Here is a 27,927-nt window from a genome sequence, read left to right as displayed (position 1 = left end):
CTTTCTCTTGGTGAGGCTTAAAATCTTGCACACATGCACACACTAAACATGATATCCGGCCTTGATACAGTCACATAGAGTAGGCTTCCAATCATAGACCGATATAATTTTTGATCCACCATATTGCCACTTACATCACTATCTAAGTTGCCATTTGTCCCCATTAGTGTACTAATAGCTTTGCTATCACTCATGCCAAACTTCTTGAGCATGTTTTTGATGTACTTACCTTGACTCATAAATATACCATTTTTTAATTGCTTGATTTGAAGACTAAGGAAGTAACTTAACTCTCCAATCATGGACATTTCAAACTTATTAGCCATCATCTTTCCAAACTCTTCACAAAAGACTTGATTGGTTGATCCAAATATGATGTCATCAACATAGATTTGCAACATAAATAAATTTTTACCAATCTTTTTGGTGAAAAAAGTGGTGTCAACCTTGCCCATCATGAACCTTTTAGAGAGTAGAAAGTCCCTCAATCTCTCATACCATGCTCTAGGTGATTGCTTCAAGCCATACAACGCCTTCTTCAACTTGTACACATGGTCGGGCTTCTTGTCATCTTCAAAATCAGGAGGTTGCTCAATATATACTTCTTCATTGATGTAACCATTGAGAAATGCACTCTTAACATCTATTTATTAGAGTTTGATGTTGTGGGCACAAGCATAGGCTAGTAAGATTATAATTGCTTCCAATCTAGCAATTAGAGCATATGTTTCTTCAAAGTCAAGACCTTCAACTTGTGTATATCCTTGTGCTACAAATATTTTTTTGTTCCTTACTACTATCCTATCTTGATCTTGCTTGTTTCTAAAAACCCATTTGGTTTCAATCACATTGTGTCCCTTTGGTCTCTCTACTAATTCTCATACTTGATTTCTTGTGAAGTTATTCAATTCTTCATGCATAACATTCACCCAATCAACATCCTTCAATGCTTCATCTATCTTCTTTGGTTCAATGGATGACACAAATAAGAAATGCTCACAAAATAAAGCTAATCTTGATTTAGTTTGCATATCTCTTGAAATATCACCAATGATAGTGTCTAATGGACGATCTCTTGCAATATTGGTTGGTTAGAGTATTGAAACTTGATCGCTTGCACTTGCTTGATTATTGGGTTGAGATAATGTACTAGCCACTTGATTTTGTTCATTATCATGAGAGCCATTTGTACTAATTTAATTTGTATCATCTTACACATTTGAGTTAGAGAGCACTTGCACTTGATCATCTTCATCACCATTCACTTGCCTAGGCCTCAACATCAGCATTCATGTTCTTTGTGGTATTTGAAAGTTGAATGCCTCTAACATCTTCCAAGTTCTCATTCTCATTTTGGGAACCCTTAGTTTCATCAAATTCAACATCATGAACTTCCTCAAAAGTACCACTAACCAAATTTCAAACTCTATATGCTTTGCTTGTAGTGGAATAACCAAATAGGAATCATTCATCACATTTCTTGTCAAACTTGATCAATCTAGTGCCTTTCTTCAAGATATAGCATTTTCAACCAAAGACCAAAAAATATGCAATGTTGGGCTTTCTACCATTCAAGACCTCATATGGTATCTTCTCTTTTAATGGGTGACAATAGAGACGGTTGCTACAATAGCAAGCTGTGTTGATAGATTCGGCCCAAAAAGATTGACTCACATTGTACTCACTAAGCATAGACCTTACCATATCAATGAGTGTTCTATTCTTCCTCTCAACAAGGCCATTTGATTGTGGAGTGTACTTGGTCGAGAATTGATGTCTAATTCCAAATTCATCACATAACTTATCAATTCTAGTGTTCTTGAACTCACTACCATTGTTACTTCTAACTCTCTTGATGGTTGTTTCAAACTTATTGTGAATGCTCTTGATAAATAATTTGAATGTTGCAAACACATCACTTTTATCCACCAGGAAGAATACCCAAGCGTATCTAATATAATAATCCACTATCACAAAGCCATATTTATTTTCACCAATGCTAGTGTATTGTGTTGGCCCAAACAAATCCATATGCAATAATTCAAATATTTTACTAGTGCTCATCATGCTTTTCTTAGGATGGGTGTTTCCAACTTGTTTGCTGGCTTGACAAGAGCTACAAAGCTTATCCTTCTCAAACACAACATCTTTCAAGCCTCTAACCAAGTCATACTTAACCAATCTATTCAATTGTTTCATTCCAACATGACCAAGCCTTCTATGCCATAACCAACCCATACTAGACTTAATGAACAAACATGTTGTCAATTGAGCTTCACTAGCATTGAAATCAACTAAGTATAGATTCTCATACCTAAAGCCTTTGAAGATCAAGTTAAAGCCATCTACACTTATGATCTCTACATCATCTAGCCCAAATCTGCATTTGAATCCAAGATCACATAATTGAGCCATAGATAGCAAATTGAAGTTTAAGCCCTCAACAAGCAACACATTGGAAATGCTCATATAATTGGATATTGTAATCTTACTAAGCCCCTTGACCTTGCCTTTGCCATTGTCACCAAATGTAATACTATCATGACCATCATTGCCATTAGTGTTGATTGAGTTGAACATTCTTGTATCACCGGTCATGTGTTGAGTGCACCCACTATCAAGAACCCAATACTTTCCTCCGGCTTTGTAATTGACCTATAAAGGAAGATCAATTCTTTTTAGGTATCCAAACTTGCTTGGGTCCTTGAAGGTTAGTGACCAAGCTCTTTGGCACCCAAATGGCTTTCTTCTTTGAGCCCATCCATGGTGTACCAATGGACTTAGCTTTCACACCATTTGTACCCTTGGTAAGCACATAGAAAGAATTAATCTTAATTGAGGATACATTAGCATTCTTGCTCTTGTTCTTGTACTCATGCTCTTTATGACCAACTTACTTACAACTAGTGCAAAACTGACAATTGTTCTTCACAAAACTAGTCTTGTGAGAAGCAAATACCACCTTGTCTTTTTTGGGGGTATAGCCCAATCTCTCTTTGTAGAGAGAAGCTCTTTGGCTACCCAAGCACATAAGTAAACGGTCCTCACCACCATAGGCCTTAGCCAAGGTGTGAGTGAGCTCATTGACCTTCTTCTTGAGGGTCTCATTCTCAACCATTAGTGAGGCATCACAAGTGAAACCATCACTATTAGATGAGGTAGAAGTAAAAGTGCTACAAGAAGGGTTAGTGGGAGCAACAATGATAGGCTTATAGAATAATTCATCAATTAAGTCACAAGTTAAGCCTACATTACATGTATCAACATGTTTCTTCTTATTTTGCTCATCAAGCAAAGAGGAATGAGCTTTTTCAAGCTTCTTGTGGGCCTTGCCAAGCTTCTTATGGGCTTCCTCTAGCCTCTCATGAGATGCATTGAGCTCATCAAAGGCTTGCTTAAGGGCTTTTAGTTCCTTATGCAAGCTTTTGTATTCCCTTCTCTTGATGTCGAAGTGTTCTTTAGCCTCATCTAGCATATCAAGTAGTTCATCCTTAATTGATTCATCATTATCACTATCACTTTTATTTTTATTTTTATTTTCATTATCATGTTCTTCATCACTTTCATCATCACAAGTTTGTACCTTAGTGGCCTTAGCTATAAACATGATGGAGTGTCGAAGAGAGAAGGCTTCCTATTGATAGCAATGCTTGCAAGTGCCTTCTTTTTTGTGGTCTTGTCATCATTACTATCATCATCATCACTTGAGGAAGCATCACTATCCCAAATGACCACATATGAACCACCCTTCTTCTTCTTCTTAAAGATCATCTTGTCATTCTTCTCTTTCTTTTCTTTCTTGTCCTTCTTCTTGTTCTTCTTATTGTCATCATCATTGTCGATATTGTATGGGCATTGAGCAACAAGATGGTCCTTGCTTCCATAATTGAAGTACCTTCTTGATTCTTCCTTGTTCTTGGATGAAGACTTCTTTCTTCTAGCATGGTAGCCCTTTTTCATCATGAACTTACCAAATCTCTTGACAAAGAGAGCCATCTTCTCATCATCCATCTCATCAAAGCTCAAGTCTTCATCTTCACTTGATGATTCTTGCTTTGACTTGCCCTTGGATGATGTGGCCTTGAATGCCACACTCTTCTTCTTTTCATCCTTCTTCTCATCTTTCTTCTCCTTCTTTTCTTCTTTCTTATCATCATCTCTATATGTATCATCGGTTATTATATCTCCCAATACTTGGTTTGGTGTCATGGTATCCAAACCACTCCTCACTAGAATAGTGACCAATATGCCAAATCTTGAGGGTTAGCATCTCAAGAACTTATGGGAGAAGTCCTTGTCCTCCACCTTCTCACCAAGTGCTTTGAGATCATTGACAAGCACTTGTAACCTATGAAACATCTCCGGCACACTCTCATCCTCCATCTTGAAACTAGCAAACTTCTCCTTGAGGATATATGCCTTGGCACCCTTCATGGCTTGAGTGTCCTCAAATGATTCCTCCAACTTCTTTCATGCTTCATGAGCCATTTCAATGTTCTTGATTTGTTCAAATGTTCTCTCATTAATAGCATCATGAATGTCACTAAGAGCAATGTTATTGTTTTGAAGAAGCACTTCTTTGGTGGCGATGGGGTTCTCTAGATCCTCTATCTCAATCTTGGTCTCCACCATCTTCCAAACTTTCCTATTGATTGACTTGGTATATGTTGTCATCTTAGTCTTCCAATAGGGATAGTTTGAGCCATCAAATTGAGGTGGCTTTTTGGTGTTGTTGATTTGAGTCATTTTTTATATCGAAGGTTGTTAATCCTCAAATCATGGTGACCACAGCTCTGATACCACTTGAAAGGTCCCAATGGCTAGAGGGGATGAATAGCCTATTAAAAATTTCTACAACAACACTTAGCAAATCGATTAGACAAATATAAGGCGAAGCGAGTGTTGTGCTAGCCTACTAAAATGCAAGCCATCTACTATAATTCTAGTTTATATAATCTCTACCCATACAATAGCTATGTCACTATACTAAGTTAGTGTGCTCTCAAAGGCTAACTAAAGAGCCACACTAACCAAACTAACAAGCTCTCACGACTAGCTACACTAAAGAGCTTAATAACTAATTTGCGGTAATGTAAAGAGAGAGCAAGATGGTTATACCGCCAAGTTGAAGAATAAACCAATCAATCACAAGAATGAATACGAATGAAGACCAATCACCTAAGAATCAAATAATGACACAATAAATTTTTACCGAGGTTCACTTGCTTGCCGGCAAGCTAGTCCTCGTTGTGGCGATTCAATCACTTGGAGGTTCACGCGCTAATTGGCATCACACGCTAAACCCTCGATAGGGTGCCGCACAACCAACATAAGATAAGAATCACACAAGCCATGAGTAATTCACTAGAGTATCTTTAGGCTCTCCACCGGGAAAAGGTCAAGAGCCCCTCACAATCACCACGATCGGAGCCAGAGACAATCACCAACCTCCGCTCAACGATCCTTGCTGCTCCAAACCGTCTAGATGGCGGCAACCACCAAGAGTAACAAGCAAATCCCACAGTGAAACACAAACACCAAGTGCCTCTAAATGCAAACACTCAAGCAATGCACTTGGATTTACTCTCAATCTCACAAAGATGAAGAATCAATGATGGAGATGAGTGAGAGGGCTTTGGCTAAGCTCACAAGGTTGCTATATCAAAGCAAATGGCCAAGAGAGTGAGCTAGAGCTGGCCACATGCCTTAAATAAAGCCCCCAACGAAATAGAGCCGTTGGCTCCTCTGTCCAGCGAAACACGAGCTGACCGAACGCGCTGGTCAGGTTGATCGGACGCTGGACCCCTACGTCCGGTCGTCTGATGCTCGCCACATGTCTCCTCTTTTGATTCTCCACCACACGATCTCAATGGTCGATTCTCAGCATCTTTCGTGATTAAGTGGTGACCGGACGCGCTGCTTAAAGTGACCGGACACTATCACTAGAGTCTGGTCGTTTCCAGTAAGGTTCCAGAGGCATTTTCTTGACCAGACGCGTCTGATCCACCATGACCGGACTCATAGCAGCGTCCGGTCTTCTCTGTCCCTTCACGCCTTCTCTACAGCCAGCATCGTCAGCATACGTCAGCAGTGACCAAACTCACCTTCGCCATGTTCGGTCAATCAACGCCTCTAGAGTTCGATCATCAAAACCGAGACCGCGCCACTGATCCACTACTGACCGAACGCATAGGATTAGCATCCTGACCTACGTCTAGTTAGCTCCAGTGAGCTCTATGACTTCACCAACTTCTTTACCCTTGCTCAAATGTGCCAACCACCAAGTATATCACCTTATGCATGTGTGTTCACATATTTTCACCAACATTTTCAAGGGTGTTAGCACTCCACTAGATCCTAAATGCATATGCAATGAGTTAGAGCATCTAGTGGCACTTTGATAACCGTATTTTGATACGAGTTTCACCCCTCTTAATAGTACGGCTATCGACTAAATGTGACCACACTCACTAAGTGTCTCGATCACTTAAACCGAAAAACTCCTATCAATTTCACATTTGCCTTGAGCTTTTTGTTTTTCTCTTTCTTCTTTTTTAAGTCCAAGCACTTGATCATCACAATGGCATCACCATCATCACGTCATGATCTTCATTTGCTTCACCACTTGGAGTAGTGCTACCTATCTCTTAATCACTTTGATAAACTAGATTAGCACTTAGGGTTTCATCAATTCACCAAAACCAAACTAGAGCTTTCAGTTGGGCGGTGCCGGCGGCGGGGGCGATGACCGAAGAAGAAGATGCTAATATTAGTGAGGCGGACGCGAACGCGGTGGTGCGTCGATGGAGCTTAGGAGGGAGACGAGGCGAGGGCACTCGCTCCAGATCCAAAGCATAGGGTTGAGGCTAGCATGGCGGTGGTGGAGGGTGACGGAGGCGGCACGCCGCCAGAGCCTAGGTGGGGGTCGAGGCGGGGGCACTCGTGCCAGAACCGAAGCATAGGGTTGAGGTTAGCGTGGCGATGGTGGAGGGCGATGATGGAGATGGTGGCGCACCGCCGGAGCCTAGGGAGGGGTCCAAGCGGGGGACTCTCGCCAGATCTGAAGCATAGGGTTGAGGGTAGCGTGGCGGTGGTGAAGGGTGGCGGCGGCGGCGGCGCATCGCTGAAGCCGAGCGGGGTGTGGAGGTGGGGGTGTAGGAGTGAAAGCATCTAGGCCCCTAGTTGGGTTTCGATGATTAATGACGACACGAGATTACTATAACTAACGTGTGTTTTGCAGAGGCAATTTGAGTTAGGTCATGGTAATGGTAATTGATTGGGCAATCATGGTTGTCATGCCCCTGTCGATGGAAATCGTTTCGGCTTTCAAAGGATGGACGACAAAGTTAAGGACGGACTAGTTCTAAGTGTCATTTGGTGTTGGAGAGACACTTAGAGTAGTTTAGGACTTTGTTTTTCCTTTGGCTGTACTATTAAGGGGGGTATGGACTAGTAGCTTGATCTAGGTAAGTCTAGTGGGTTAGGTGTGGTGCACACTTGTCAAACCTAGCACTAGCTAGCTTAGGAATAGCCTTAAGATCAATTAGAGTAAACTTCATTCACATAGGATTTTGAGTTGGAAGTGAATGGAGGGTCAAATAACTGATCGGATGCTAGTCTGGTTGTGACCGGACGCTGGAGGGTGAGTCCGGTCAGTTCATTTGATTAATTGAAGTCATCTGGTACTAACCGGATGCTGAGTGAAAGTGCATCGGACGCTAGGTACCTGCATCCAGTCAACTTCAGAGAGGTTCCAGAGAGTCTGTTTCCTAGCCGAACGTGTCCGGTCGGTGACGACTGGACGCTGGTCAGAATTCGGTAACTGACCGGACGCTGAACAGTGAAGTGATCGGACTCTGGGTGCCAGCGTCCGGTCAATATCAGTAAGGTTTCAGAGAGCGTTTTTCTGGACCGGACGCGTCCGGTCAGTGCTGACCGGACACAGGTCAGAGTCCGGTCAGAACTTAACGGCTCTTTCTAACACAGTGGCGGGGATAACTGACCGGAGCGTCCGGTCACCCCACAGAGTGTTGACTCAGCCTTCAAACATTATGTTTTGAATGAGGGGTATAAATACTTACTCCACTCGTCCATCGGAGGTCTCTTGCCTATTTGTTCAGCTGAGAAACACCTTTGGAGTGCAAGGGAGAGCAAGAGTCTAGTGAGGTGATTGAGATTTGAGAATCCAAGATTAAGGACCCTATTAGTGCATAGAGAGTAGCAAGTGTGCATCCACCCTTTTCATTAGGCTTATCGTGGTCAAGTGAGAGTTTGTGCTTGTTACTCTTGGTGATCGCCATCACCTAGACGACTCGGTGGTGATTGGGAGTTTGGTGATCATCCGGCGGAGCTTGTGGATGACCCAAGTCAAGTTGTGAGCGGTTGTGAGCGATTCACCGCGATGGAGTGTCAAAGAATCAGCCCATAGAGAGCACTTAATCCTTGCGCGGATCAAGGGGGAGCTACACCCTTGCGCGGGTGCTCCAACGAGGACTAGTGGGGAGTGGCGACTCTCCGATACCTCGGAAAAAAACGCCGCGTTCCTTTCCCTCTTTTTACTTTGAGCATTTACATTTGAGCAATTCATTTCTATGTCTTTACATTCCTAGAATTACCATGCTAGAGTAGGATTGGAACCTAGGGTGCAAAACTTTTATGCGGTAGAACAATAGAAACATATTCTAGGCACAAGGGGTGAAGCGGGCTAAGTACAGGGCTTAATTATTGCAAAGAATTTAGAATTAGTCCAATTCACCCCTGTCTTAGGCATCTTGATCCTTTTAGGGAGAAAGAAGATGACGCGTGCGGGAGGAAGGAGGTGAGCAGGCAGAGTTATCCGCACCTGCATACGCGGGCTATAGTTAATTCCATAGTATAACAGGCTATTGGTATAGTACCATAATAAAAATTATGCCATCAATTTAGACAAAATATAGAGACCAAGGTTTCCTATCCTGCGTGTCCCGTCACCATGTTGCCTTCATCTGTAGCAACATACAAGTATATTTCCTAGCTAGAATTAATCTCAATATCCAATAAGTAAGCTAAGTAAAAGTAAGAGCTGGTATCAAAGGCAATACAAAGGAATATGAAGTAACATGAAAAAAATGATGCCTTTAACCACATTATTAAGCAAGTGGTTCACTCGGCGCAAGCCGATTGAGATAGTTGGACTCGGTTCTTGTGAAGAAAAGACAAAGGCAAAGAGAGCTTCAACATGTTCACGCTAATTGATATAGAGGCCCAAAGTAACTCATTGGTAGTGCAATTTTGTTATCTACTATTGTCACTAGGGCAGACCTACTGATGTCATACTCAGTAGAAGACAGTGGATGTGCTTGGCAAGGTAGATAGTCGATGCTGTAACATGACAACATTGCTTATATGCTAGCTCCATGTTTGTTAAAGAGTGAAGTAATACTCTTGTCATTCTTTTATTTACAAAGTGTCTCCGTGCCCTCCGTGTCTTATATATGATCCAAACTCACGACCTAACTCATACAAGTTATAACAACTCGTATCCAACAACGATAGGGTGTCCGACTTCATGATGTATTGGTTTAGTAGCAATGCATGGATATGTTTGCTAGTATCTTATAAAAAGCAATGTTTAGAGAGGCCTCTCAGTTTTAGCGTAGATCGAGAACCCCAACTTTGAAAACCACATTTGTATCATATATCAAGGAAAACAAAAAAAAAGGAAATAAAGACGACGTAAAATCTGATGGAGCAAATCCAACAAACGCCTCTTTATCTCAGCAACCTTAATCCAACTCCAACAAACTCTAGTTAGGGTTAGAGGTTGAGGTTTGATGATGGAATTCATAGTTGCCAAATTTGAAACGGGTAGCTGGAGGTGGCTGCTGAAACAATGGTCGTGATGATGTGTGGACCAAACAAGCGTTAGCGGCGACGTTTCTTATCGAGGTGGTGGTATAGGCCGATTAGAGAGGATTGGTGGTGAAGTGTTTACCCTGCAGTTTTTGTTAGCGGTGGTGGTGGTACGTAGAGACTAGAACTGTAGAGTGGTGGATCTGGAGACAATGCTACTACTAGATCGGGAGGGGCGGTGGTATAGGCGGTAGAGCTCAGGTTCCATGACCAACAACCAAAAAAAGAAGAAGCACATGGTATGGTTAGACACGATTGTGTTTGCGTGGGAGAAGGGGGGGGGGGGGGGGGGGGGAGGGGAAGACAAGGGTGACCCTTGCTAACATCGGAGGCAATATTGGCAAGAGGAAGGCTAGCTGCAGGCCAAGAGAGAGGATGGAAGAAGGAAGATCTAGATTGACAATGGACGAAGTAAGACAAAGCGAAACAAACATGTTCAGATTTTTTGTTTCTTTACTTTTTTTTTTGTTGAGGAAGGGCACTCGTGTTATAGTTAAAATGACAATCTCACTCTGCTCACGCCTCCTTAATATATTTATTTATATCTAACTAGTGGACTAATTTTAGCTTGATTAGCTTGTTTGCGTGATCTTTTAGGGCAGTTAACTAATACTTTGTATTTTCGAATATATATGACATTTAGGACAAACTATTGAACACCGTGCCATTTAAAAATGAAGGGAGTAACTATGAGCACGATGCTACGTCATTGCTACCGTTGGTGGGGTTCAGCATGGTAGCTTCAGCTAAAAGTAGTTTCATCAGATTGTAATGGGACAGGAGGTGTGAGGTGGATTCAGATGAACAGCTCCAGGTGCATTCATCAGTCGGCGCTGATGCTACATCACTTGTATAACTGTCTTTTCGCGATCGGGTCATTCACCCGTACTTGTATAACCGCGTCGTCCTTTCCAAACTGTAATTGAGAGAAAGCCTTAAGCAAAAATGGAAAACCCATCGGCAGAGACCGGAGAGCAAAAGGGTGCCTCGTTTTTATGACTGCTCAAATCAAACTTAATATTCTTATCATCAAATTTTAATCGAGTGACGGTAAAAGAAAGATAATTAGGTACGACTTCAACAGTTTGTTATCGTATAGAAGCATCGACAAAAAGTTCTAAAAACTCTAATATTTTTCTTGGGAACTAAGAAGTCCATTACTGGAGTAGGTTAAACTTGGAAATTAGAATAGCAATATCACCCTGAAAACCATCATGATGATAGTACGGAGCTGATATCAAAGAACTCAATGTGAAATTGACGGCGTCTGAAAGGTAGTAGATACAAAGACAAAAGGCGTCACTTCTATTTTGGATTTTGGTTGCTTCTGCAGACCTTTCTGTAAATGGCATCAGACGACTAACACACATCTATTCAAATACGCAGGAGTATTATTTTATCTTCAGAACCGATCAGGATCAGGTGATCTGAACTGGTGGCTGAACTTTTTTTTGAGGTAACAACAGGTGGCTGAACTTGGCAGCCGCACAACTGGGGCACTCCAACCAAGTGAATGACAATTCAAATTGGCCTTAGGTAATATATATATATATATATTCGGAGCACCTGCCAGAAGAGACTCGTTAAACGGAATCAGATATTTCAACCACTGCTAGGTAAAACTAGTATAATCAGAACATCCACTGGTGATTTTCCAATTCGATTTTCGCTCGCCCTGGCTGGCTGGCTGCAACCACTCTGGTTCATTGTGCCAATTTTCATAAACCCAGCCTAGCATGCATTTTATTCAATTCACACAAGGCCATTCAGGTACGGGTATGCTATTCAATCCAAGAGATGCATTCTCATCAAAGGTCCGAACAACGAATTTCACATGACGAAGGTATATACATGCAAATCGGATGAATATGGACAATTATATGACTCGAGAAATATTATTAATGCCAATGCTGGTGCCGTTTTCTTTTTGGAAAGGTATGCTGCTGCCGTCCTTACAGATCTGCACACCACTTCGCAGATAGACTTGGGCTACCACCAGCATGCACCTCGGACACCCGATGCCCAGTGATCATTCATCAGATCCGAGAAGGAAACAAGCAGGACAGCATCTTAGAGCAAGTATAATAGCAGGCTGTAAGCCGACTAAATGCTGAGGTGGAGGAGAGAGGGGAGGAGAGAGAGGAGATGCGGGCTGTAAGCTTACAGTCGGCTTGGGCACAAGAACCAAGAAAGTCTGTGAGAGAGACAAGTGGGCTATGTATTAACTGTAAATAGCTAACTACTATATGAGTGGGCTGAGAGAAGGCTGCAAGAAACCTTACAGCCAGCAAACCGGCTGTATTATTAGCCTTGCTCTTAATCATTGGCCTTAATGGTGTAGTCTTGTGGCTAGACAAGCTGGCATCCTCTAAGAAACTCTGGAGCATCATTACCATTCAAATCGGCTACTGTTACCCGTACCGCGTCCCGTGCTGGAGATGCTGTTGCGGAATCGCTTGTGGGAGCAGCAAGGTCCGCGTTCTTCTTGCTGAATTCTTGAACCGCCTGCGAGAATCAAAGCCACCTAGAAAACATGACGGTTTTCATTGAGCAATTATTCAAACTGTCTTCAACTCTTCTTCCACATCAAGAAATGAACTGCAAGGCTATCAGGACCATCCAGAAACATTCAGAATCCACTAGCGACAAGCCGACAACTCAGCGTTACTTTTGCTCTAATTAAATGGGATATATCTAGGTCCATTAAGTGTCAATTTGGTCCCAGCTACATAAATTGGTTCATCATCAATCACCAGAAAAGAGTAGCTGAATGTCACAATCCAAACACCTAATGCATTGCTCTGCAAATACAAATGCCATGTTTACATGATCTTTGAAGCACAAGTAGAGCGTTTTGTTTCCACTAAAAAAATTAGATATAGGTGCTCTGGAAATATTTGGTGCAAACTGGATTATTTCCTTAATGAGAAAGGGAAAGGTTGCTAAAATGTAACATATACTTTCCTAGTTAGCTATACCGTTAGGATCAATTGGTCAAAACCATAACATCTATCAGCGTAAACAAATTATGTAAAGGAGGCTAATTCTTCCAACTTCCCAAATTCATGAAAATCACAGGAGGTGACAGGGTGAAAAATCAGAAATTCCAATGCGAGTCACGGTGTTTTAAGATGGAAGAAATGACTCAGGGTGTTTTCAGTACCTTCCATTGCGAATGTGTCAACAGCACTCGAGCCCTTTTCGATCGTACACGCTCGAAAGCTGCTGCAGGTGTCATATTCTTGTATTTGACCTGGTGAAAATTAAGAACCACAATAATAACATGGATTACCCTAGACACAAGTTGAAACCGATTCCAAGCAGGTAGTATGCTATAATTTTTTTCTCATTATGAACTGAAGTTCTCAGCTCAGATTTTCACAAGTTACAGTTCTTACTAAGAGAGAGATAATTAAATTTACCAGATAGCACAAGACGATTGTTGTACTCCGGCCCCTTCCAGCTTTGCAGTGAATATATGTTATTTTCCCACAAGATGCATTTCCTAATCAATAAGTGCTGAAATGTCATTGAAAATCTTCATATTAAAATAGAAGGAAAGTTGCTGAGGAAAAGGAAGCGGCATCGCAGTTGACCAACAACTATCAGTGACTTTAGGATGGTCAACTAATAAACAATTATGTGAGGCTCACTTACTATGAATGAAATCAATAGCTTGATTAATATCCGCAAGTGAAGGAGCAAACATATAATCTCTTGTAGGAATAACAAGGTGATCAATCCCACGTGACTGTAAATTTCAGCAGAGGAGCATTTATGTCACAGGGTATTTCTGATGAAAATAGATTGGATCAGCAGTTCTGTTCCCAGTGGCATATGCAAGGTTTAATGAAACTTTGAAGGATTAAGGATCTGCAAAACGACATAAACCTTTTAGCATGAAAAGGGAAAATAACTTACAAGCCACTTGCCTTATACATAGATGATGGTACCAAAGTCTCAAATGGTTCATTTAGGGTTATCACACCATGTACCCCAAGCTTCTGCAAGCGTGTTACATCTCTGTGGAATGGAACTGCTCCAAGCAAAACGAACTGGCACAAAGGTCAATAATTGCATTTGTATCATTAGCTAAAAGGTAGCTATGAGTAGTTAAACAGAAATATCAAATATCTGATATCTGCTCAATCACGAGGGCAACAGTATAACTACATAACACTAGCATCATGTAAACACTAAGCCCAGGCAAGCCACAACAAAACCCAGGCTACAAAGCTAACTTCATGCATATAGCAACTATAGCATTGCTTGCAGTGAACAATAACAAAGCCAGCAGTATTTGGAAAGCCTATCATGCTGCATTTCATCCACGATGGGCTGTTCTTCACAGGTTACTCAATTTATGTCTTAGCACTAAAATTGTTAAACCTATTCCTAATGAAACACATGTAAGAAGCTCCAAATTCTAACAGGGATGACCAGACGAGAGACTAGCTTATTCTCGATAGATGTTCTAGTACTGAAACAAAGTGTTACCGCATCTGCATCTAAAATGTGGTATTATAGGTGATGAAGTACTCATGTTCATCCTTCAAGTTCTACCTCTTAATCACATGGCTAGTCTCAGCAAAGGTACAGCAGACTGTACATCTACAGCAACAATCGCTTCATTTCAACGTGGTCCAGAGCACAACGATCCACCTCTAGAATCAGATCCCCAGAGGCCTAAGCAACAGAGGCAGCTCTAGTTTACTAGTGACCCTACCATTCTCAACTCAAAACCTCAACCTAATCTCTCGCTCAGGAGGGTATTCGAGAGGAGCCCGGCGGGCGGGGGCGGGGGCGGGGAGACAACCAGTAACGAACCTGATCGACCTCGTCCCACCACCGGAACTCGGCTTGGACCTTGCTCCGCACCACGTTGTACAGCAGCGTCGGGTAGAAGAGAACCCTCGCGGCGGCGCCCACCGCCGCCTCCTTCGTCTTCCTCCGCGCCGCCGCCCCGCGCCGGCTGCCCGCCTCCGCGGCCATGGCAATGGCTTCCGACGGGGACAAGTTTTGGATGAAATTGCAAGAGCAGGATGAGAGATAGCGGCGGGTTTGGGGGAGATCAAGAGTAAATTTGGCGCGATTTAGCGTTTAATTGGGAGGTCGTGTGAGAAGTGGGGAATTGCCTGGATTTTTTCTTTTTGAAACATTTTTTTTTCTGACGCAAAGGGAGTTGCCGGATTGGGTGATCAAGCCAGAACGTGAGTGGAATGATTGGGATTTGGGAACAGCGTGAAAACAGAAAACGAATCGTTTTAGAGGCTTTTACTTGTTAATTACCCATAAGTCATTAAAAAATTTAAGTTCTCACAGGTGTCACTGCTCTGAACTCTTTTGCCCTCCATGGCACTTTTATGAGATTTGGCTCTAACGGTGTCAAATTGTGGGTGCGAAAAAGTCGAAAATACCCTCAGGTCTAAATATGCAATTAATTTTTTTAGCATTTTAATAATGTCAAATGAAAAAAAAACTCAAAACTAGAAAGTTATAGATTTCGTCGGAATCTACAATTTTTTATAAAAATTATCTTCATTTGATTCCGTACAAAAAAATATGATTTTTCCAAGACATTAATAATATCAAATCATATTTTTTACAGAATTAAATGAAGATAATTTTTATTAAAAAATTATAGATATTGGTGAGATCTACAATTTTCTCGTTTTGAGTTTTTCATTTGAGGTCATTAAGATACAAAAAAAAAATTGCATACTCAGACCAGAGGATATTTTGGACTTTTCACAACCACAGTTTGACACCGTTAGAGTCAAATCTAACAGAAGTGGTTTGTAGGACAAAAGAGTTCACAACAGTGACACCTATAAGAAACTCAACTTTTTCAATAGCTTATAGATAATTACCAACTTTTACAATGACACACAGATAAAAGCCTCGTCGTTTTATTATTAGAGCAAGTATAATAAGGGGTTGTAAGTAGACTGAATGTTTACGTGAAGGAGAGAGGAAATGAGAGAAAAGAGAAGCGGATTGTAAGCTTATAGCCAGCTTATGCATAAGAACTTAAAAATTCTGTGGGACAGACAAGTGGGCTGTAAGCTGACTAACCATTATACGAATGGACTGATAGGTTGGCTATAAGTTTTCATATAGCCCGCAGCTAACTATATTATTAGCCTTGCTCTTATACATAATACACATCTTCGCACCTTCGACCAGTTCTGCTTCTAGCAGCGGAACGACAGCGCATGAATAGAATTTTACATAATTCAATTCAATTTCATAGAAAAAATATAGGAACAAATTTTTTCCATATTCCAAATAAAAAATCACATTCATTACTTGATTATATATCACAAGATAATTCAGCAAGTGAACTGATCATGATCAGTTGGTCAGGTTCCTTGTGGTGGAACCTGTCCATTCGAGTTTAAGTCCTCGACTTGGCACGAGTGCTCGTATTTTTCTAAAATTATTATTCCAGGACTTAACGGCTCTATGCTTTCAGTGATAAGTGACGTCCCTGTTGACAGCAAGACGCCTGTGGTGACGAGATCTGCTGGCCCAGTCCTTTGAAGGTGCTCATAGGGATATGATTTGCATATGTGTGTTCATAGGGATAAGTATATGTGCGTGTTGTGGACGTCTACATTATACTGTGTGATTCTAAAACAAAAGATAATTCAGCTAGATATGTCCTAAATATTTTTTTATAACTCTGACCATGTCTAAAATTTTATAGAGAACGAGAACACAACATATCCACATTAGTCTCTCTTTTTTATAACTTTAACCTTCAATGTCTAAAATTTTATAGAGAATGAGAACACAATATATGGGCATTACAAGATCCATTGTGAAAACTACTTCCTTAAAAGGTAGAGTAACACTTTTTCCTAAAAAAAGATGAAACTATTTTCATTTTAAAAATTTGCTAGTTAAAGTTAAGAAAAATGACTTACAGATGTGATAAAAGGGAGTAGTATATTAGAGTGTATTTATTATAATATGTATTATACAAGGATTATCATAATTAGGACTATAGATTTCAATAATTACAGTGTTTAGATCTCTAGATTATTATGGTATATTATTGTCGATTTTAAAGTAAGTGTGGCTATAATCACCAAAAAAACAAGTCTCACATGAATTATAGGACTATTGTAATATACAGTTTTCATTACAATAAAATCCACTCTAGTCTAGGTTATTTGGATTACAGTTATATTATTTTAGCTAATTATTATGATCACAATAGATCTACAACCCTGTATAGGCGTGCCTTGTGGCTCAATGTAAGGGACTTTAATGTTTTCCATCTTTCTTTGTTTTCTTGATGCCTTGAGGATAAAGTTGGAATACGGGTGTTCAATTAGGGCCTGTTTAGTTACCACCCAAAATGTCAAATTTTTCAAGATTCTCCGTCACGAATCTTTGGACACATGCACGAAGTATTAAATATAAATAAAAAATAAAACTAATTACACAGTTTAGACGAAATCCACGAAACGAATCTTTTAAGCCTAATTAGACTATGATTGGTCACTAATTACCAAATAACAACGAAAACGCTACAGTGCTCATTTTGCCAAATATTTCGGATTTAAACTGGGCCTTACAAGATGCGAGGGGAAAGATAATGTGTCCGCTGAATAAATCTTCGTGTCGTAAATCGTCCAGTGCAAAAAAGAAAAGATAAATAAAATTTTATATTTAGCCGGCGCTATGTTTTCAACGAGGCGTCTACGGTGACTTCATAAATCTCGTGATCTGTCAGCTCAGTCATTCGGAGCTCATAGAGGAGGATTTGCGTACGTGTGCTCGTAGAGGTAAATGTGCGTGCGTGTTGTGGGTGTCTACGTTATACTATATAATTAAAAAACATAAGTATTAATATTTTTATATAAATTTATTCGAACCTAAGATTGATTTAATTAAGCGCGTGTTTAGTTTTACGAAGTTGGAATTTGGGGCTACCGTAGCACTTTCATTTTTATTTGGCAATTAGTGTTCAATCATGGACTAATTAGGCTCAAAACGTTCGTCTCGCAATTTCCCACCAAACTGTGCAATTAGTTTTTTTCGTCTACATTTAATGCTCCATGCACGGGCCGCAAGCATTCGATGTGACAGGTACTGTAGCACTTTTTGGGAATTTGGGGTGGTACTGTAACACCCTAGGTGTTTGCCACCAGTTAAGCAATGGGTTTGAGCTAAAACATGGTATATTAAGTGATGATGAAGATGTCAATGTCAAACCTATAGAAATGAGCCCCAACCTAAACTTGGATATTACACCTTTGCTCGCCTATAGACCCCTTTTCAAGATATATGCTTGGGTGGTGTTATTGGAATATCTTTATGAGTCTCACATCAATACCTATCTATATTGGTCCATAGAAAAGTTTCATGAAGTTTGGAATCAAAAAGTCACATGAAATGATAAGTTATATCCTTATTGGAATGACTTTGCTAAGTGCTTAAATTGCACTATTAAGTGAATGAGAACATGAGATGTCAACCAAATCTTGCAACCATGCCCAAATGACTCTAGATGAACTCTACAACAAAAGTCATGAAAGGTTTATGTAGAGCAAATGCCAAGAAAATGCTCCAATGGATCAAAAAGGCTAATTTAAGCTTCATCGTGATCCTACTTTGGTCAAAGTAGAACAGTAGGTTCTATACCATTTTTGAGGTTGGACCTTAAATGAAAGTTGTAGTACATATCATGTAGAGCAAACTTTGTTTTTGGACCAAGAGCTAGATCAACTTGGAAATAAGTCAAACAGAGGCTCGAAGTTGGAACCTGCTGCTGATTTCAACACTTAGAATTGTTCTAAGTCAGTTTCGCTAAGCAATGACGTTGGCATTCCGCGTTCTCCAAAATTCATTAAGCAACTCAACTTGGTCCAAAGATAAAAGTTGGAGTGTACATGATGGAGATGAGCATGTATAAAGATGGCACTTGTTGGACTTCGTTTTGACCCTCAATTTGGGCTTTTGTTCATCGCCGTCAATGCGTTGACACTATTAACTTGGAGCCTAATTACCCGCTGATCCAGAGCTCTAATGACTTGGCTCCTTAAATAAGAAATGCAGAGCGTCAGGAAAGAAGCAAACTTCATTTTAGGCCCAAAGTCCAATTCGCACCCGAGACGGCCCAAATCGGCTTCCCACCATGTCCACTCCATCGCCCGCCAGCTGTTCGCGGAAATGGCCCAACGCATGCCGCGTGCCCCGTGCGTGGCGGCCATGCGCGAGCTGCGCCCCTACTCTCCGCCGCGTGCCGCGCACCTCCTTGTGCCCTGCTCCTCCATAACGCGCGCCAGAGGCTCCCCCTCCACTCCCGCTCCCTCCCTCTGCGCTCCCCATCGCCTCCTTCGCTCTCTGGTGCCGGCGCGTGCGTGCCAAAGCGCGGCCGCCATGAATGTTGCCGCCGAGCTCGCTGCCGCTGCTACTGCCTCCACTCCATCCCTCCTCCGTCTGAACCAAGCGCGGCATCATCTTCTCCTCATCGCGCCGCGCCTCTGGACCTCCTAGACCGGCGCCATTGGCCTCTGTTGCTCCCCGCCATCAGAGAAGCTGCCGTCGCCGCCGCGGCTACTGTGGCCGTGCCACCACAGGCCGCGTCGGGCCATGCTGGGCAGCCCAGCGTATGCGTGCGGCCCCCCTGGTCCTCCCTGCCACGCCACCGCCGCTGTCGACGACCACGGTCGGCCGGAGCCGCGAGTCCGGCCATCCTCTGCTCTGTTTTCCGACCAGGGACCTCGCACAAGAATTTGAAGAAAGGGAGGGTCCTATCTGCAATGTCATAGACTCATATGAATAGTGCCGTAAGGACTGGTTTGTAATTATTTTACAGGAACTTTGGAAATTCATAGTAAATCGTAGAAAATTCGTAAAATAGTAAATGAGGACTTTTTGGAATCCTTGTGAAATTGTCTATGTAGTAGATCTATAATATGGCATGTTTTAGTTTAAATATTTTGTGGTAAAAATAGATTTGTGCAGTAAGGTTGTAATGCTAGTTGAATTTGTTATTTTTCATAACTGTAGATCTAGGGCTCCAAATGAAGTGAAATTTTTATGGCATGCTACTCATGTGATAGTTGAGGTGTGGTAAAAATTTCATGAGTATTGGGTGAAGTATGAGTGAGTTATTGGTTTATCTCGCTCTCACATGAATTCTTGCTTTAGCAACTTGTTCTTTTCATAGAGGTTGCTATACATATTCAAATGGAGTAAAATTTATACAGTAGACTATTGAGAGGATATGTGAGCCACTGTAATTTTTGTAGAATTTATTATATACTGTTGGTATATGTTCATTAAGTCACCTTGTTATCTAAAATAAATTAAGAAATGCATTAAAAGAATTTATTTGGTCATGGACACTAGGTTTTATGGTGTTCTTTAGTCATGTGTGAAATGTTGGTAAAGTTGGTTTTGCCCAATTATGTATTTGCAACATAAGTTAATAATTATTTTCTTGTCGATCTGGTTTATGGACAGATCTGGGAACTTAGCAAAGTTCTTCATGATAATGTGCTTTGTTGTGAAACTTGTTTATACAAAAGTTGTAGATAATTTATGTATCTAGCTTCTATTAAAATTTGGTGTCATTTGGCCAAGTAGTTTAAGAGTTACAGTTGTTTAAAGTTGGGTTTCAGAAATGGCTGCTTTCTGTCAACTGTAGACCAGTTTCTGTAAATGGATATAATTGACTTAGTTAACTTGAGAATCATGATAAGATGATTAAAGATGAATTGTAGAAAATTCCATAAGCTTTCCAGATTGTCTTGTTGCATGTCTTTTGGATTAGTACAACTCCTGTTATGAGTAAAATTAGCTGCTGCTCTTGCAGCCTTGACTCTGTGATTTTTGTGAATAACTTGTTTGCTTGATATGAATTGATGTGAGTAGCTTGCTCTCTATAGTTAGTGGTGTGAGGTTAGTTAAATAGCTATTGGTGTCGATGTCTTGCATAATCTTGTGTTTGTCTTGAATGTTTATGTGATGCATCTTGTGTTACAATTCATCACATTCATACACACGCATCTTGCATCTCATCTAGGTGCGCTAGATGAACCACGTGAAGAACATGATGTTGGAGCCAAACCCGAAGACGATGTATGGAGGATCTATCCTGAAGATGGAAGGACTAAGCGAATGCTAGGACCCGAGACGTCACCAGGACGGTGTAAGCTAACTGAACTGACTTGTGACGGATCCCAGGCAAGTCCCGGAGTATTCTAAGTCTCCTGCTTTATAAAAGCAATTCTTTCTATATATATGAGTTTATATATATTGTTGCATTAAGTTGTAGGAGTTGATTGAAACCGTTGATGCATTTATTACTATCCTTGCCTACCTTACTACCTTGTTACCCTGTTAGGTCAGGATCGAATAACTGCTTAGCCTTGCTTAGACCGGTAGCGATCGGTGATATCCGGTCACCTACATTATAGGTGGTTACTAGAAGAATTTAGCTATGGAAAGAATGATATCCTAGAATTAACCATGTGTGATGGATAATTGGAGACCGGACGGAAAAAGTTGGAGGCAACCAGACAGGGTTCTAGGGTGCTGTTAGTTTCCGTCTGTGTCGATTAAGGACCGACCGTTGTTGGCCCTCGAGTCATGTTGAACGCATGCCTTACATTTAGCTGGCCGGATAAAGTACCTTCCGACCGCGAAGCTGGGAGATTATTCGGGCCGAGTAGATTGCCCGCAGCGCACTGTGTCGGAGCAGGTGTGGTAGGACACGGGGGCGAGATGATAAGACCAAAGTGCAGTCGGTCGGCCCCTGGGTATATGTGGTTCCTGGCAAACTCAAGATTCCTGGATAGTTGACTCGATGATCAATATCTCACTTTAGCGGGTGAGTGAGGTTTGTGTAAGGAATAAATCACCAGCTGGTTAGTAATCGATTCGAATCGACATCGCTCCTGGATAGTGAGCACTTGACTCGAGTTACTACATCATAGTAATTATTATGGAACAATGATGGTTATCTGAATGGTATGGGATATGCTAAATCTAAATTGGTAACTGGATGTTATTGGTTAATCAAGTGATTGCTATAGTACAGGTGCTTACCTAGATGGATAGGTCATAATAAAGATGATGCAAAGTACTTAAAAATGGTTTCTTCATGATAGCTTATGCTTTTCGCAAACGAGTTAGCTAGCCCACTAAAGAAAGCCTTGCATAATCCTTGGTGTCATTTTATTTCTGGTTTACGACGGGTAAGTCTGGCTGAGTACATTCGAGTACTCAGGGTTTATCCCACCTTGTTACAGGTGAAGTTCTCGACCTGTTGATGATGGTAGCTAACCGCCGGTGGGCTCGGTGACTCTATAGTTACTTCTCACCTATATGGTTTTGTCTGAGGATGTCACTTATGCTAGCAATGTATTTGGAACTTATATTAATGTAATCATTTGAAAGCTATATTGTTTTCAATAATCGGTATTGAAACCCAAACTTGTACTATTATTTGTGAACCCATTTGTAACATTATTTCTACTGCAACTCTGCGTATGTGATGTGTATTTGCTTAATCACGCGATCTTGGTTGTGATGTTGATTTACCGAGGTCTTTCGGGACACTCGGCGGACTACCGGGTTTATATGAGTGAAAGTATGGGTGTGTCAATGTGTTAGCGGAGATAACCGTACTTGATCTTGTATAAATTGGGTGGTTCTATCACAACTGGTATCAGAGCGAGGTTAAGCATAATACTGTCAGGTACATAGTTTTAAAAGCCAAGTTTTGGTTTTAAAAAGTCTATTTTAACTAAAACTTTAGCTACAGGTAAATTTGTCAAAACTTATTTGTAAAACTATGCTAGCGACATCTACCTTTATGCCTAGTTAAGGACTATTAGGTGGCTATCTAAGTACTAACTTTGAGGGATGTACTTTATTACAATTTTTCTTTCGTCGTCCATATGGCGTGCTATTGTATGGATGACATTCGCTTGAATGATACTGTATGGATCAATTGCCTCTACGCCCAGGTAAGTGTGAGTTGTGAGAGTATGACCGTCCAACTATCGGTTTAGGGGAGAGTTAGCTGTGGTTACTGGAATATTTACATGTTATACACATGTATATATGAAGGTACTTAATTGTGGGTATATCTGTCGGGTAGCTATGGATACCGAAGTATATATACCTGGGGATGTGTATATGGGGGGTATCTTAGTTTACTGTTTTCATTGTACGCTTATTTATCTCTTGTGGGGATGGGCTACAATGAATTTGCCAACAGGTACGCTAACCACGAATGTGTAGATTGAATGTAGCTGACGACTAGCTATATATCGAGAGAGTACGTGTTATGCCACCGACATAGAACGTGATTGCCACCTTAGGCTGGCAATTTCGTGAGGACGAATAGGACGAGCATGCATCATGATTGTGCTTGTGCATAAATATGCTTCCCTTCCTTTGTTCTAAGTACTAAGTAACTTGTGATCGATGTATTGCACTATCTTCCTTGTGTGGAGTTAAACAAGAATGCCTTGTTCCATGTTGCTTGAATAGGAAGTGCTTGAGAAAAGTGTGTGCTTAGCCTTGCTAGAAATAATTGTGGTTACATGCTTAACCTATAATGTCCTCTAGTTTAGCCAAGTAGTGGGTATGTATGCTTGTTATCTAATTAGTGCCATAGTTATCACCCCTTTTGTCCTCGGTAAGCATACGAGTGTTGAAGAGCGCTATCCTAGAACCACGTCCAAGTTTTGGTAATCACTTGGTGGACACAAGACGTATATGGAAATTCGGCAAGAAGTCCCCTGCTCAGTTGTCTTTGGCAATTAAGCTATGCTCTCTTGCGTTGTGTTTTGATTTTTGGATCCCCTGCTTGTTGACTCCTAACCTTGTGACTACCTTTGTTTGCTATCCCTCCTTCGCATAGTGCTTGCTCCTATGCAACCCAATTTGTGCCATGTGAGATTTCTTGTAGGTTATATGTTCAGTAATGGTGCCACGATTAGCGATCTATGGTGCCGCGACGAAACCGAGAGCCTCCTGTGGACGCGCACACAAGGTTGTGCTGCTCGGCACGCGCTGGTATCGAGGTTTCTAGTCATGATCCATTGCAGAACTACACCGATATGTTATTCTCACTTGAGCTCTTCCTTAGTTATCTCTCCTTATCATGTCAAGAGATATATATGTCGAACTAGATGCAATAGGACTCCCTTGTGAAGTCATCCAACGGTTAACCTTTGAAGAGCAGGTCACTAATAGGAACCTAAACAGACTGCAAGAGGGTAGACAAGTGACTCTACTCGACGTGACTGTCCCTGTAATGATGCCGATCATCTAGTGAGCAACTTATGTCATTTTCATTGGATCAGAAAGGTGCACCACACTTAAGGTTGAACAAGTTATCAGTCGGATGATAAATGGACCAGGAGATTATGTGCTGTAATAGGTCACCTGGTATATATGAGATTCCTATCCAAGTTCTCAATCTTTAGGTGCATAAGGATGACGTAGACGAATCGACCTCCTTTGGTGTGACCCCTTTCTGCTGACTTCAATGGCGACCATCTGTAGGCTTCGACCAAAATTTTTATTATCAAGAGTGAAGATTTGGAACCTTTTTAGTGTTGAGGGACAACTGATTTGTTACCAGTAGGAAAGTTAGTCTTCAGTTAGGTAACGACTATTTGGTAACTATAAAGGCCAGATCTCACAGAACAATGTTGATCAAGGAAACAGCAAACCTGGCCCCGCAATGCAAGTGCTACTTCTTCTCCAAATGTGCTATCAAGTCAATTCCATCTTTGACAATCACGTATCCAGATGGCAACGGGTACGTACCCGCTGGGTACAACTAACCCATACCCGTGCCCGCGAAGAAAAAATACGCCCGCTAAAAAACACATGCCCGCTGACGGGTACATATTTGTGCCCATACCCATGCCCGCGCGGGTAACGGGTACCCACGGGTTGCCCGTGCCCGAGAAGATGCAGGCCTCATGCCTCAACAGACAACAGACAATAGGCAAAGTCTTTCAGCGAACCATAGATGCACATTGATTATAAACAGCAACAGAAGTACCAACAAATAGTATCAAGACATTTGCACATGCATACAACATAATTCATGAAATTATAGTTCATTTCAATAGCTGAATATCACAGGAATTGCATAAAAGGTCCTAAGTGATCAGCAGGTTAAGACCATACAAAAGGCAGCACTCAGCAGGGCTGCATGGGACATTACAAGTTCATAGATATTCCCAAACCAAAAGGCAGCACTCAGTAGGGCTGCATGGACATTACAAGTTCATACAAGTTCACAATTAACAAACGTCAACCAACAGGAGGCACATGAAATCAATTGATCCTTGTTCAGACTTCCACAAAAGGTCATCGGTCACCAGTTAGCTCTTGCTTCAATCTGGGACAGCAATATCAAATAGAGAGCTCCTACAAAGGCATAAATAACAACCTAGTTAGTAGTTACTCAATTATCTAATCAAAAGAAAAATACAATAATTATGTATGTGTTACACATTACCTGAAGGCCCTCCTGGATATCTTGGAGACAAGATCAAAAGGTAGCAGGCTGCTTGTTCTTCTCATCGACTACAGAAAATTGTTGATTAGTTTGTAACCAATAATGAGAATTTGCAGAAGTAAATTCAGCAAGCTAAATATATTGAAAGCACATGTTGAATATACCTTTATACTTGTTCCTAAGCCAATCCTGGGAGCACATGAGAGCCTCTATCATTTTAGTAGTGAGCCTACTACGATGCTCACTAAGCACTCTACCACCAGTACTAAAAGCAGATTCAGAAGCAACTGTGGTCATAGGGATAGCATATATATCCCTAGCAATTCTCCTCAGAGTTGGATATCTAGTTCCAGCAACCTTCCACCAGTCCAAGACATTGAAGTTCTTTGTGTGCATATTCACCATTTCTTCATCTAAGTAGCGATCAAGCTCAGACTTGAACCCCATACTTGCTGGCCTCCTACTTGCAATGCGTGCACTAATGTCAAATAAAAAATCATCATTGCTGCCCAAAGGTGTTGCTGCTTCACTGCCCTCAACATCTTCACCCACATGATACTCACACATCAATTCAGCTAATAAGTTCTTAACCTGCATGACCCTTTCCTCACATGCACTACCTGTCTCACCAAGCAAGTCCTCATAACAAATCAGCAGCACAACAGTCTTGAATCGAGGATCAAGAATGGTTGCAATACCCATTAGCCCTTGGATGTCAGACCAATACTTGTCAAACTTAGCTATCATGTTAGCCGACATGGCTTCTACTAATGGATTGCCACAATATGACCACTGCCTAATTTGCTTTCTAATCTTTGCAACTCCAATGAAGTAAATATTGGCAGTCACATAATCAGTTCCAGAAAATAAGACAGTGATATCATAGAACAACCTAAGCCTCTCCACAACATCCTCAGCAAATTTCCACTCTTCATCACTTGGCAAAGAAGTATATTGTCTGTCTACACGGCTTGCTCTAGTGAAAACAGCCTTATAGGGCAGCGCAGTAGACAGCATGTTAAAAGTTGAGTTCCACCTAGTCCTACAATCAAGATGTATCTTGGTTCTCATATCAACTTTAACATACTTGGCTATCTCCTCAAACTTTTCTATCCTTTTGGGAGTGGCTGTCCAATAAGCTACACTATCACGAATGTTCTCAATTGCATCTTTCAGCACATCTAAACCATCTTTTACAATCAAATTCAGAATATGTGCAGAACAACGCATGTGCAATAATTTACCATCATTCAACAATCTATGTTTTCCAAGATTCCTCACAAGGATAGGGATTACCGCATCATTTGTGCTGCAATTGTCTAGAGTCACTGCAGATATCTTCTCATCAAGATTCCATGCAACCATTGATTCATACAATTCTTCATTAATTACATTAGCAGTGTGAGGTGCAGGAACATAGATGAACCTACATGTTAACAACAAAAATAGATGATAAATACAAGGGCAAGTGAGAAGCAATAGGTTCATCTATGTTCTATGACAAGTGAACATACCTCATGATGATATTTCTAAGGGTCCATGACTCATCAATGAAGTGAGCAGTGATAGCCATGTAACCTCTCTTTTGATTGTCAGAGGTCCACAAGTCAGTAGTTACAGCCACTCTGGATTCAATCCCAGCCATGTACTCAATGGCCTTTTTCCTCTCCACCTCATATTGAGCCACAATATCAGATCTGAAATAAATTACAACCAACATGGTCAGCCAACATTAAGTGAAATAAATTGCAGCTAACATGAACTAAAATAAATTGCAGCTAACCATATACCTTATTGTGTTCCTAGTACCCATTTTGAATAGGGGCTGAAGTGCACCTACAAATCTCCAGAAGCCAACATGATCAACCATGCTCAAAGGGTACTCATGCAGTACTATCATTGCACTAAGTTCCTTTCTAGCTACATCCTGATCAAATATGTAGTTCTCCACTGAAACTGTGCCAACATCTGTTTTACCAAATCTCAAAGATGCTTGGGCCATCATCTTCCCATTAAGCTTGAGCTTCCTTTGCACACAACCCTTCAAATGAACATGAAGGTGCTTAGTACCATTTGTACTTGTCGCAGAAAGTTGCTTGAAGCAATATATGCATTTTGCCCGGACTGTGCCATTGAACTTCACTCTCTTGAACTCTGTCCAAACAACTGATGTGAGCTTCCTCTTAGAACCAGCTTCCACACCATCTTCCTCCTCTACTTCCATGTCATCATCATCTATATCAATTACCGGCATTACCAGCATTGACTCATTTTCTGATTCAGGTTGAGGGGATGCAGACAGAGGAAGTGACTCTGACGGTGCTTGTGAAGCTTGAGACAGTGGAGATTGACTGCCACTAGCAATAGACATTTTTTTGAAACTGTATGAAACATACATTCACATTATCAGATCGACGAAAATGCTAAGAAAACCATACATTCACATGATAAGCCCATATACATTCACATAAAAATACAGAGTGCTAAGAAAACTATGAAAGTGTGATTTTTATTCTACAAGAACC

The 27,927-nt window shown here is 41.1% G+C and overlaps 2 protein-coding genes across 5 annotated transcripts in view; one reads left to right on the top strand and one right to left on the bottom strand.

The window, feature by feature from the left end:
- LOC136528210 (exopolygalacturonase-like) overlaps positions 1 to 27,927 on the top strand; it is a 269,570-nt gene that overhangs the window by 146,277 nt on the left and 95,366 nt on the right. The window lies entirely within an intron of this gene.
- On the bottom strand, positions 12,108 to 15,098 carry LOC136528214 (phosphatidylglycerophosphate phosphatase PTPMT2-like). Of its 4 annotated transcripts, none has more exons than XM_066521142.1 (6): positions 14,719 to 15,096; positions 13,824 to 13,946; positions 13,549 to 13,642; positions 13,314 to 13,396; positions 13,055 to 13,144; positions 12,108 to 12,396 (listed from the first exon to the last, which is right to left on the bottom strand). In XM_066521142.1, exons 1-6 carry the CDS (start codon positions 14,881 to 14,883, stop codon positions 12,241 to 12,243), a joined length of 711 nt encoding a protein of 236 aa, XP_066377239.1. In that variant the 5' UTR covers positions 14,884 to 15,096; the 3' UTR covers positions 12,108 to 12,240. The 4 variants fall into 4 exon arrangements, 3 of the variants coding, with proteins under 3 accessions (XP_066377239.1, XP_066377241.1, XP_066377242.1); XM_066521144.1 differs by having other exon boundaries at positions 12,130 to 12,415; XM_066521145.1 differs by lacking the exon at positions 12,108 to 12,396 and adding an exon at positions 12,424 to 12,692 and having other exon boundaries at positions 14,719 to 15,098.

The sequence above is a fragment of the Miscanthus floridulus genome, chromosome 19, assembly GCF_019320115.1.
Source record: "Miscanthus floridulus cultivar M001 chromosome 19, ASM1932011v1, whole genome shotgun sequence".
Lineage (NCBI taxonomy): Eukaryota > Viridiplantae > Streptophyta > Magnoliopsida > Poales > Poaceae > Miscanthus > Miscanthus floridulus.
The sequence above is the reverse complement of the archived record's forward strand: the minus strand, read 5'-3'. Positions and strand labels throughout refer to the sequence as shown.

Bases quoted from the DNA above. Each gene is read 5' to 3' on its own strand.
- LOC136528214 (XM_066521142.1), bottom strand. From the start codon at position 14,883: ATGGCCGCGGAGGCGGGCAGCCGGCGCGGGGCGGCGGCGCGGAGGAAG. The intron at 13,145-13,313 runs GTAAATTTAATT...AATTTTCACCAG, and splicing joins CAATCGTCTTGTGCTATCTG to GTCAAATACAAGAATATGAC. The intron at 12,397-13,054 runs GTACTGAAAACA...TGATTCTCGCAG, and splicing joins TGACACATTCGCAATGGAAG to GCGGTTCAAGAATTCAGCAA.